Source organism: Argentina silus (assembly GCF_951799395.1).
Source record: "Argentina silus genome assembly, chromosome: 1".
In the NCBI taxonomy this organism is placed as follows: domain Eukaryota; kingdom Metazoa; phylum Chordata; class Actinopteri; order Argentiniformes; family Argentinidae; genus Argentina; species Argentina silus.
This window is the reverse complement of record NC_139655.1, coordinates 7,794,200-7,806,786: the sequence shown is the minus strand read 5'-3', so window position 1 is coordinate 7,806,786 and position 12,587 is coordinate 7,794,200. Positions and strand designations below refer to the sequence as shown.

At 42.0% G+C, this 12,587-nt stretch overlaps 1 protein-coding gene across 1 annotated transcript in view; it reads left to right on the top strand.

The window, feature by feature from the left end:
* Positions 1-12,587, top strand: part of odad2 (outer dynein arm docking complex subunit 2) — a gene marked incomplete at its 5' end in the record, with an annotated part of 38,139 nt that overhangs the window by 15,887 nt on the left and 9,665 nt on the right. Inside the window, 7 exons of the mRNA XM_083684522.1 lie at positions 144-290; positions 670-879; positions 3,254-3,487; positions 4,224-4,334; positions 4,476-4,630; positions 9,034-9,276; positions 11,642-11,756. Of these exons, the coding sequence (XP_083540648.1) occupies positions 144-290; positions 670-879; positions 3,254-3,487; positions 4,224-4,334; positions 4,476-4,630; positions 9,034-9,276; positions 11,642-11,756 (1,215 nt within the window). The remainder of the gene's footprint in view (positions 1-143; positions 291-669; positions 880-3,253; positions 3,488-4,223; positions 4,335-4,475; positions 4,631-9,033; positions 9,277-11,641; positions 11,757-12,587) is intronic.

Genomic DNA, 12,587 nt, shown 5'->3' with positions numbered 1-12,587 from the left:
AATGGTTAAAGGGAAGGAGAATGCAAGACACAGTAGAGGGAGAACAGGTGGGAGGGGGGCCTGTGTCCTCACTTTTATAAATGTCTCTTTAACTCTTTTCTCTCTGCTGTTTCATTCATTCGTGCTGGGCATTATTATTTCAGGGAGGCAACCAGACGGCCACTGTGATTGCTCTGTGCTCCATGAGGGACTTTAATTTAGCGCAGGAGACGTGCCAACTGGCCATCCGGGATGTAGGTGGCCTTGAAGTCCTCATTAACTTGCTGGATACAGAAGAAATCAAATGCAAAGTGAGTAGCCGTGCCAAGTGGACCTGGATGCCCGTAGGGCGAACAGAGCCGCCCCTGTATGCCAGTCTGTGTTTCAGAAAACACTGAGCCTCACTGGAGGCCCAGAGAATGCCTGCCTTTAAAGACACAGGGTAGCAATTATTCTCCAATAGACCTAATGAGATGTGTGGCCGCTTTTTATGCTGCCTTTATTGAAACATTTAGGAACTGTCTATTTTTAGGAAAACGTTTGGCTACTCTGTGATCTTTATTTGTGCTTCTCTGACAGATGTTTACCTCATGTTGGCATTAGTTTGACAGTTTATTTCTTGAAATGAGTCACCTGTTTTTTTTGCATTAGGAGATTTAAGAAGATCGTCTCATCTTTTTGTGTGATTAGATTGGCTCTCTGAAGATCCTGAAGGAGATCAGCCGTAACTCTCAGATTCGCCGGGCCATTGCTGACCTGGGAGGCCTGCAGACCATGGTGAGGATCTTAGACTCCCCAGACAAGGACCTCAAGTGCCTGGCTGCAGAGACCATTGCCAACGTGGCTAAGTTCAGGAGAGCCAGGAGGACCGTCAGACAGCATGGAGGGATCAAGAGACTGGTGAGTCTGGAGGAAAGATAGAACGGCAAAACCACAGCCATGCCACGGTACAGCACAGAACTCCACAGCTCTGCACCCTACCATACAGGTCTGCACAGCAATGCACAGTACAGCCCAACCCCAGCACAGCAATGCACAGTACAGCATTGACCCATCTACCTTCTGTTTCCACACACTGGGTTGCCAGATAATAGTCCCCCAACCCTGTTCACCCAGTCCCAAGTCCCACGTCACAAACATCAAAGTCAGTCCACGGAAAAACAGATAGAATGTCTCTGACATCCCCAGACCTGAGTTTGTGTTTATTGACAGAGCGACCTGTGATTAAAGCCTGTGTGTTGTATATTTTCCTGAAGTCTAAATCGGATGTGCTCATTGCACTCACTGCAAAGGCAGATTAATTTCACGCTAAACTACAGACCACCTTTGAACTGCATATGTAATAGCTTTGCCTGCTCTGTGTCAATGGCCAACAACTATAGATTAACACTACGAGCGCCAGGCCTTCTAACCAACGCCGCCAGGGAACATATTTCACTGTCATTTTTTTGGGACGTTAGTGTAACAGTGTAATCATTCAATTAGATAATACCATGGAAAATGAATGCACTGGTTGTGTTTCGTCAGGATTTAAGAATGATTACAACACCACATTGTTTATTTTGAAGGTCTTACTTTTGAATATAACATATTCACAGATATAGTTGATTTTACTGTACATACAGTATATACTGTAAAAAAAAAAACATCTAGATTTAATACATTTTATTTGTAGATTGAATAAGGTACAAGTAAGAGCTGAAAGCATATGTCAAAATCTAAAGTTAAAAGGTACACTTCAAACCGCGTGGTCAAATATGCTCCTTTACACAATTGCATCGGGACTGGGCTCGAGCCATGGCTGTGGGAGCAGTGGCTGTCATATTCACACTCTCTTCTCCGACAGTTCTACCAACTAGTTTTCCATTCATATGCTATTGCACATTGAAATAGTTTGCCTTTCGCCCATTATTCCCAAAACAATGTCCTGGCTGAGAACATTGTAAATATGTTTTCCACAGGTGGGGGAGTGTGGTTTTGCTTTCCTGGTCTTCATGTTCACGTTGAAAACTCATAGATAAAAGCTATCACAGGCACAAATGGAGCTAACCTGCCTACTACCATGGTATGCTGCTGCAGGGTCCCACGTTAGTGTAGCACTAAACAAGTTCTGAAATATTAGAAGTAAGCATTTTGCTGACAACTGCAATCATTACAAGATTTGAAAACATACTGTACCTATTTGTTTGTCGGGAATACTATTAGTTTGGTATTGCAACAAGTTACAAATGCTAGTCAAGAATGAGCCTGAGGCTCGTACCCGACTATCTGCCCTGATTGGCACCTGCCTACCGGGTCCTAACCTCCGACCCGTTACACTTCTAATGGAATAGAATTGTAAATACTGTATATACAATCAAGTCTATATACATACGCATAAGTCATTTGTTTATTTTATTGCACACAATACCTCCTCCTTTCAATGGGCTATGCACCTTTATGCACACACACACACACACACACACACACACACACACACACACACACACACACACACACACACACACCATATCATGCTATGTAATAATAATAATAATAATAATAATAATAATAATAATAATAATAATAATAATAATAAGATAATAATTATAAAAAGCTTCAAGATTTTTTTCTAAGTGTGATTTTGAAATTCTAACAATGCTACAGTAATATGTAAAAAACAGTTATTGAGGAAAAGTCAGGGAAGGAGGGGGAACTGGTGGTCATTAAGGGTCTCTCTGGGATTTCCATCCTAACATCAACACGCCTGTTGTTTTTCCACCGTCTGCATATCTGTTTTTTTAATTCTGTCAAAACCCATCGTAATATAATTTAATAATGTGCCTAATCATGGCCAACAACTTGCTATTCTCATTGACCAAGTCAATAGAAACCATAGCATGCATTACAGCACATCCTATGAGTTTCTCAGATTTTCTAAACAAATCTAGATTACCTTCAGTGTGTAATATCAATTTCATTTCTAAACACTGAGTCGTGTATGTATGTGTGTGTGTGTGTGTGTGTGTGTGTGTGTGTGTGTGTGTGTGTGTGTGTGTGTGTGTGTGTGTGTTGCGTGGTGTGTGGTGTGTGTGTGTGTGTGTGTGTGTGTGGTGTGTGTGTGTGTGTGTGTGTGTGTGTGTGTGTGTGTGTGTGTGTGTGTGTGTGTGTGTGTGTGTGTGGTGTGTGTGTGGTGTGTGTGTGTGTGTTGCGTGGTGTGTGTGTGTGTGTGTGTGTGTGTGTGTGTGTGTGTGTGTGTGTGTGTGTGTGTGTGTGTGTGTGTGCGCGCGCACAGGTGGAACTGCTGGACTGTGTTCCTGACTCAGCTACTCTGACTGAGGAGCAGGAGAAGGATGTGGAGGTGGCCCGCTGTGGGGCTCTGGCCCTGTGGAGCTGCAGTAAGAGCACGAGAAACAAGGAGGCCATCCGCAAGGCCGGGGGCATCCCTCTGCTGGCCCGTCTGCTCAAATCCCCTCATGAGAACATGCTGATCCCTGTGGTGGGCACTCTGCAGGAGTGTGCCTCTGAGGTGAGAGGCTCCAGTCAAGGCTAAGGTTAACTCTTAGCCACACCAAACTATCAGAAAATGGATAAAAAAACATCTATGTATGAAATTACGGTAACACCTTAATATGGGGAACACTTTTAAGGCACTGATTTGTTATTACACTTATAAGTGTTTAATAAGTAGGTAATTTGGCAGTTTAGGGGTATTACTATTATTTTTTTTTATTATTATTCAGTGTTTTCTTATTTTCATGTTATAAGTCATGTATTAGCTGGCCAGTAAGATGTGATTTCAGCAAACCCTCCAATCACTGGCTCACATCTGGGGATTCAACCAGCGACCAGCGAGATTGAGGTTACTGGCTAGCCTCCCCAATCTCAAGGCCAACCTTACCCAATAACATTGTTGTGTGGGTGTGTATGTGTATTTTTAGCCTTAAAATGTATGAAACAGACACAGACAGACCCTTATCATCTCTGTTGTCCGTCAACGGATGATTCCCATAGAGGAACCATTGGCTAAATCTATAATTAACGGATAGCATAGTTTGGTGTGGCCAGGGCCTTATGCTAACATTGTTGTACACCTGTCCTTGTTCGGTGGGGAACATGCGGTAGGCCAAGCAGGTAATATACAGTATGGTGCTACCCCAAAAAAGACCACTGTGTGTTTGCATGTTGGAACCCATCACACTGACTGATTCTGTTAAGCTGTGTACCTGACTGCCGTTTCCTGCCTTCCCCTCTGTCATTTACAGAGAAGCTACAGGATTGCCATTCAGACTGAGGGCATGATTGAGGACTTGGTCAAAAACCTCAACTGTGACAACCATGAGCTTCAGATGCATTGTGCAAGTGCCATCTTCAAGGTAACCTTGACCATCATATCACTTGGTTATGTCCATACAAATTATATTCCTATTGACATTCTTCTTATCATAGTTTACGTATTTGTCCTAATGGCACCCATACTGAATTGTACTGTAGCTCTTGACTTTCTCTGCCTCCAGTGTGCAGAGGACAAGAGGACACGGGACCTAGTCAGGCAGTATGAGGGCCTGCAGCCCCTTGTGACTCTCCTGAGTAAAGCAGACAACAAACAGCTCCTGGCCGCCACCACCGGGGCCATCTGGAAGTGCTCCATCAGCATGGAGAACGTGGCTAAGTACACCTCACATTATTACCCCTCATTAGCGCGCCCCACTCAGAGGCTAACCAGCACCAGAGGATGTGTATTCGGGGGTCACGATTCCTTATTTACTGTAGGTGCGGATGGAGCAGCCCTATGTTTCATGTCTTATGTCGTGTAATTACTGTCAAGGAATTGGTCTGACTTTGACAAATCACTTTGTTATCAAATGAGCTACGGCTTTTTATATCCTTATCGTTTTACCCACAGGTAACCATATGTTGGTTAACTAGTGTGTGCTAACTAGTGTGGTTCGGTCCTATGTAATTTTAGAGAGCTACATACATATATAGCTTCGTAATAGCAAATAGGCACACAGTATAATGAAAAGCCTTGACAGCAGTTAGGCGCTGAACTGACCAGAGGGGATGAGGGGAGGGTCCATGTGCGATCATCACGTGTGCTGTTTTTATGGGAGCTCTCATTTGTTCACACACGCGTCTCACTTTTTCCACTCTCAACTGTTGTCATATCTCGTCCTTTACGCTGTGTCTGGTGGAAGTGATTATTTGGCCAAAATGTTAAGTTTTTGTACGGATTCTATTAGCTCTGATCTTTTATGTGACTGTTTGCAGGAGGAATGCGCTTTTGTTCCACTGTTAACAAAAGATGAAGTAAAGTGTTGATTTTATGGACACCAATGATGTGTTAGTCAAACCAGTTCCCCCATTAGTATTGAACATGGGAAAGCAGACCAAAATAATTCGCCTTGAAATGGCTATTCCATAATGTCAGAAATGTAAGCTGACAGACTCTTAAATCATTTGTCATGTACGGCGTGCCGACATTTATTTAAGTGTCATTTAGTTCCTTCAGCAGTGACATTTCTGGAATCTTTCCTGGCTTCATTTTGTGTTGGATGATTGTTTAAGTCAGTAATTTTCCCTTGAAAAAAAAAGAACACCCAAGAATCGTGCCCTGGCAGCCCTTTACTGTTGCAAAGGTGCTCCCTTGAACAAATTATTTAGCTGTATTTGTTTTTTTATTCAGTGAGTCAGGGGAGATAGAATACAATCTATATTCACCAATTTAATACCACAATAACCTCTTAATAAATTCAAGGCTTATTTTCTCAAATGTAGCCAACAAACTGATAAAAACGTGTCTGTTATACATTTTTATGATAAGAGTGTTTTTTGAGTTTTATGGCTTTATGATGAAGTAAGATATGTGGAAATGTCTAGTGCCTGAATTAAACCCCTGTAGAATTCAAATTGCAGAGGAATTCTAACAATAATAGAAAAGGCACAGTAGCACTCACACCGGTCTCTCTCCACCTCATATTTCACAACTGACAGAATGATATCCTACATTTAGAGTCTAAGTTAAGTCTTCCCAACTGGAAGCAAGTGCCTGTTGCCATATTCAATTAAGCGAAGATCCCATTACAAAAGTGTGCCAGTAACATCTCAGACTCAAACAGGTGGACAGAATATTGTCACTTTTGCCATGTTTGTAAGGGACTGATTCTGAATCTGATTTAGTGAGACTTTAGTAATACACAACCAATGTTTGCTGTCATAAACAACAGCCTATATCTTGTTAACATATTATATAAGGACTAATATCTGCCATGCCAATATATGATTGTAAAGACTGAAGCATTAATAAGGTTTGCAGGGTGTAAAGTGAACCTCTCAGAATGCTCCTCAGTGCCTGGCTTCCCAACAAGCCTTCACATTCAGTCCAGTACTGAACAAAAAATGCCCAAAAAACAACAAAAATGGCATAGATTTGGAACCCTTCAGAGTGCAGCCTGGCAAGGTGATAAAACAAGTTAACTGCACTGGCAATGAGTCATGTAGCACCTCAGTACACTTGCTCCCATTACGGGCTCTGTGCCTCAGAGTAATTACTCATAACACTGTTGCTAGGCAAAAAGCAATAATAATAGTAATAATAATAGCAATGATAATCATGATACCAATAATCGCATGTAAACCACAATTGGTGACACTTAATTTGCGAACATCAAAACACTGAAAAGCGTGCTCCCAGACTCATTAGGAAGGGATGTGATGAAAAACAAAGAGACCTAGTGAGAGAACCAAAGGGCCGAACACCCCAATGTTCCCATTTAACGGTTCCTTTCCTGTGTGCGTTGTGTTTTGTTTTTTGGATTGCATGGGCGGTTGGGTGTGAACGAAGGTGAAATTTGGCCGTCACTCCAGGAGGAAACCAGCATGATGCAGAGCGAGTGTTTTAATGCACACTTACATTTGCGAGTGGATCTGGTTTTTCAAAACCCTCCCTGGGTTATTTGAATAACATATAAAAATGTCAAGGTCAGACGAAGGCTTGGAATGAAATGACCAAGCCATTACTGTCAAAAGAGAGCTGCTAACGGTAATAGAGAGTTTCATGGAGAGTTGTTCGGGGCGTGCGTTCATTTCAAAATCAATCATAGGCAGAGTGCTGTTTTGAGACGAAAATCGTTTTGGAATATATTTTACAGCAGCAGTAATGAGAGGGAGTTTTTTTGTATGTTTCTGTTTCAACACAAGTACATGAACAACTCAAACAGCCCTTGTGGCCAATTGTAGACAGCATGCCTTTGTGTGAGTGATCTTTAACATGGCCTGTACAGTGTGGGCCCTGAGATGTGGGGAGAGAGACCTCTGCTAAAGCCCAGAAGGAGCATGTGTTAGCTATTTGCCTGATTAATGATGCATCAAAATGAGAGATGATTGATGGCCCAAAATATAATTACATTTATAACTGAAGAGTGTTTATTTAAAGCTCACATCGTTTAAATGTCCAGAGCACAAAATGTTCATAAGACCTGCAATGTGACGGAGAGGCTAAAAGCCTTTATGTAGGAAATCCTTTGTATTAGTCCAGTCCTCCATTTCATGCTAGGAAAGTTTGGAACATTGTTTCATGCAGATTTAAAAGCAGATTTATGGGTGCATTGATATGTGGCCCCTTGAACCGTATATACTAAGGTGTTATGGACACACACAAATGCTGTGTTAAAACCTAGCTCTGTAACAAAAGAGTGAGGGAATAACTTTGCAATGGAAAGTCATCATTGCCAAGTCTCGGACTGTGTTTGCCAACACAATAATGTTTGAGGTCAAGATTATGTGGTTCAGTTCCAATGACTGACTATCCCTCCTCCTCACCTCTGTTCCAACCATAATTACGTATCATAATGATACCTCTTCTTACCTCATATTCTGTCTACAGTACCCTGCTCACCCAAAGCTATTCAGCCTTCTTTCATTTTAGCTGATTTGATTTTCTGTTATACATTAGAAACCAAATGTATCCATCTGAAACTCTCTTTATGGTGCTTTTTGAGCTTCTTGGAGGGTCTCTTCCCGTGGACCCTGAAATTAGTCTTTCATACAGTCCTTGTTGATGTCTGGCCGGTACATAAAGGCAGCACTAAAGGTCTTAACGCCAGTTGAATGACTATGTTACTGTAACATATGTCTTAGAAAAGATGGAACAACACAATCAATCATAACACTGCTGCACAGAAGCCTCTCTGTGGTTCTTGTATCTTTTGACAAGCTTTAATAAAGCTTCCACTTGTGTGTAGCCCACTGTTTGTAGTACAGGCCAGTTTAGGCAGCTTTGTGTTATGTTTCTTTTGCCATCATAATTACGCGTGCTGGCTTTACAAAAATAGACATGACTTGCAGTCCATTTATCATTTTTTCACAACGTTATGTGTGCAATTACAAGGTCATTTTACTGTAGCTCCCTGCAGATAACACTTCAGTGGTGGCTTAAGAAAAACATTGTTTCTCTTTGTTGAATTCAGTAAAGTTAATATTGGCAGTCACTCCGTTCATTACTGTTTTACTTGCAAGAATATGTTTTGGTGGATAGCGACCAAAACCAAATGACCTTGGACACTTTCTACAATAGCCTTCGGACTTTGTTGCCAGCAACCGTAACTGTGAATAAAAACAGTCGTAGAACTTAACCGTGCATCAGAGGTTTGTTGAGGCTTTCTGAAACCACGTTATATCCCTCTTAAATGTTTACTGTAGTTTACCACTCTATAGTTCTGGCAAACAAAGTGAAATCACAGTGAAGCAGGGAGTGAACTTTTCCAAACCACAGCGAACCTCGGTCATGCAAAATACATGCGTTGGGAGCTTTGTGCAGCCGTGGGAAAACTGCCTATGCTACTGGGTCAAGTGATTTGTACCCCAGTCAAAGCCAAATATATCCAGCCCCTGTATAATCTGCCACCAGGCCAACTGGTGGCCTTTTACCTTGCTCAGTAGTACACATTTTAAACATCTGCATTGAGCATGTTTCCAATTATGTCAATGTTAAATGTTTTAATGCAGATTACTGTCCTGTTTATGATGTATGGCTATGCAGCTACTGTATAAAGATGACCCTGTGCCTTTCTCCAGATTCCAGGAATACAAGGCCCTGGAGATGCTGGTTGGACTGCTGACTGACCAGCCTGAGGAGGTGCTGGTCAATGTGGTGGGGGCCCTGGGAGAGGGTGCCCAGAAACCAGCCAACAGGGCCACCATCCGTAAGTGTGGAGGCATCCAGCCCCTGGTCAACCTGCTCACAGGAACCAACCAGGCCTTACTGGTCAACGTCACCAAGGCAGTGGGAGCCTGTGCCACAGAGCCAGAGAACATGGCGTAAGTTGTCAAGAGATATGATACATTATGTGATAATTGCCATAAACAGCACTTCAACTGTCCTGTTATCTTAACCTGCAATTTCCCTGGTAGGTCTGTATTTCATCTACAGCTGAATGGCAGTGTCAAAAACCTTGTTTATTGTACCTGCTGCAATAACTGTGCTTGTGGTGTGCATCCTGGGGTTTTACTGTAGGTTTGTGGTCACTTTTGGTGCTGAGCTGGTCAGAGTAACATACCTTCAGCTGTCCAAGCCTTCATGGCTGGAATAACATAAACAGTGATCATACAGTCGAGTCCTACTACTGCAGTGCTCACTTGGCTTTGATAAAACACTGCATGACACTGCACGAGCATGTACATCTGAAACTCATTGCTTTTACAAGGTTGTTATAGACTGCAAGACCATTCTTAATTAACACTGGACACAAATAAAGAACTTGACGTTCAAGTGCATTTTGTTAGTTAGCCGTAAACGCCATTGTATGAAAGAGTAATGCATTTATGGATGTGCCAAACCACAGGGGTAAAATGAAAGTGCAGAACTTTATTTGGACAAAATAAGGCCATTTCAGCAATTAACTGCACAAGATTCAACACAGCCCCCAAAAGTAGCCTATGTAACATCCACATTCCACCCACCATTCAATGTGAATCATGTTTTCTCATGGGATATATATTTAGGCTATGTCTTGTAATGTTTTGCATTTACACCCTTGTGGACAAAAAGTCATTATTTACACAAGAGCTTTTTGTATGACTTGTGGCGATTCCTTATTTTGAGACTTGTGTACAGTAGTTTGCTGAGCAATTAACATAGCTCACATTTGATTGTTTCCTGCTCCAAACCAATATGGTCAGAGCTGTTTCTCAGATTAAGAGAACTGGGTACTGACCCAGGCCTGACATTGTTACTCAAAAGACTGGGAAACTGCAGGCTGGGATCCGACCTCTGATTTTGCTACTGACCATCAGGCGCTGAATTCTTGTCTGTTATTTATTTTGCTAAATAAGTACAAGGGGTTATTCCTTATGTTGCATAAGTATTTAACTTCACTCATGTACTCATTTTATGTTGCACTTGCATTTTATGAAATTGCTTCGGACAGTTTAAGAGAATGTCAATGGTGACATATTTGCAAATTCACTTTATCTTGCCATTTAACAACACCCTGTGTACTGTGATGGTGGTTAGGCTATATCAGTAACTATTTTTAAATAAGCTAATCCTTTACTCTTATCGGGCCTATTTTGTTATGAATCCCTCCGAACCATTTCAAATATGTTTCTTTTTATTTTGAAACCATAGCATTGTATGGTTAATGACATCATAGACAAAATGGGAGCTAAAATTCAGGAAAAGATCACATTACATTCCCAAACTTTTTTCTGATAGTTCCAATGTAGCTACTAAAGGAACACACGTTGTTCAAATGCCTTGAGGGTTTGCGGTCTCTGTTACAATTCTTCACTGTCAGTTGTCTTTTCATGCTAACGTGTTTCATACCTGCTTCTTGTGAGGACAGCGCTGTTTTGGCGGAGGATATGAAGTTTAGTTTGTTGTTGGGCTGGATTTAAGAGGCCCTGCGGACTGGAATCTTATGTTATGATCCCCCAGACTGATTTATGTGCAAACGGAAGACAGATGGCGCAGGGACGTCTCTGATGAGTGCTCGCTCGTTGCCAGTCACGGAGATACTGTGATTAGGGAGTGTTTAAGTAATTATGACAGCATTCAATGTCGGCCTTGTTGGTGGAAGCACACATGGGGAACACGTTACATGTTATTTATACCAGACAACGGGTGCACTGTGGCGTAATTCTTTGGGTTCCCAGACCCTGACTACAGCCTTGACTACAGTCATGTACGCAGCATGAAATACGGCTTATGCTTAAGTAAACCTCACTCAGACGCAATGAAATATAGAGAGACCTGTCTCTGGCTCTGTTTGATTTGGACAGAAGTCCCCTTTTTTGCCCAACGAAACGAACTCCCACCACACAGTATAAGTTTGTCTCGCTTCTATATATAAATATACAGTATGTATGGACCACTATACAGTACATGATATTATACAAGGCCTGTCATCAATGTGCATGCTTTCTCATGGAGATTCACTTTACTAAACAGACAGCGAGTGGATTTTAGTATTGAAGAAACAGTATGGGAAAACCAATGTTAAATGGCTGATATACATTAGAAACCTGCCTTACAATGGTTATTCAGTGCCTGAACTTGGGCAAGCTGATATGGCCCAGTCAGAGCCCTGAGAAGAAGAGAGAAGCGTTCAAATGCTCCTCTTAAGTATGTAAGTATGGAGCAGATCACACAGTACCCCCCCCCCCCCCCTCTCTCTCTCTCTAGGATCATTGACCGCCTGGATGGAGTTCGCCTACTCTGGTCCTTGTTGAAAAACCCCAATCCAGATGTCCAGGCCAGCGCTGCATGGGCCATTTGTCCATGCATTGAGAATGCAAAGGTACAGTACAGATACATTTTTCACTACACCAGAATTTCATTTATTTTTCATAATTGAATTCTGCTGGGCACAAATGAAGAAGGACAAACATGTATTTGTATAAACTGTGTATTTGTATAAACTGTGTATTGAAGTCTACTGTAACTATGAAGTCTTAACACTGGCATAGGATTTGTCACAGTTGTTTAACTGCACAAGGTTATCATGTTTGGATCACACTCTCCAACAGAAGCCTGTTTATATAATCATATCTGTGAGCCTTTCCAAGCCTTTCCTCTCCTGTCCGATCTGGTGTTAGGAGGCAGGGGCAGCTCTGTGTCAACGGAGGCTTACATGAACCCTCCACTAATATGAAGCAGAAAGCGCTGCACTCTGTTGGTGAACTGCGAAACAGGCAGAGAGAGAGACTTGGAGTAATATCCTGTGGCATGAGTTCTGATTCCTCAGCCGAAAATCCTCTCTCAACATGCTCTGAGTTACAGAGTCACACAACCAGCAGCATCTTACACAACAAGCCGGGCAGGCAGACGTGCCTTATCTGACCCCACTCTCTTACAGCCAGAGCCTGTGCTCAACATACTGTATAGCTACAGTATTCTGTAATGGACCTATACCATTCCTGCCATTATTACTGTAACAGTTATATTATGTACTGTAGGCTAGAACTGCAAGTATCCCTGTGTCAATCAACTCTCCTTTCTGTCAGAAGTCAGTCAGTTTGATTCCCTGATCTGTTGTATAATTTTCTAATACAAATGTAACATTGTTCTATTAGTTTATCGCCATGATTAACGTAAACACCTTGTCTATCGGACAATCTGTTTAAGTTTA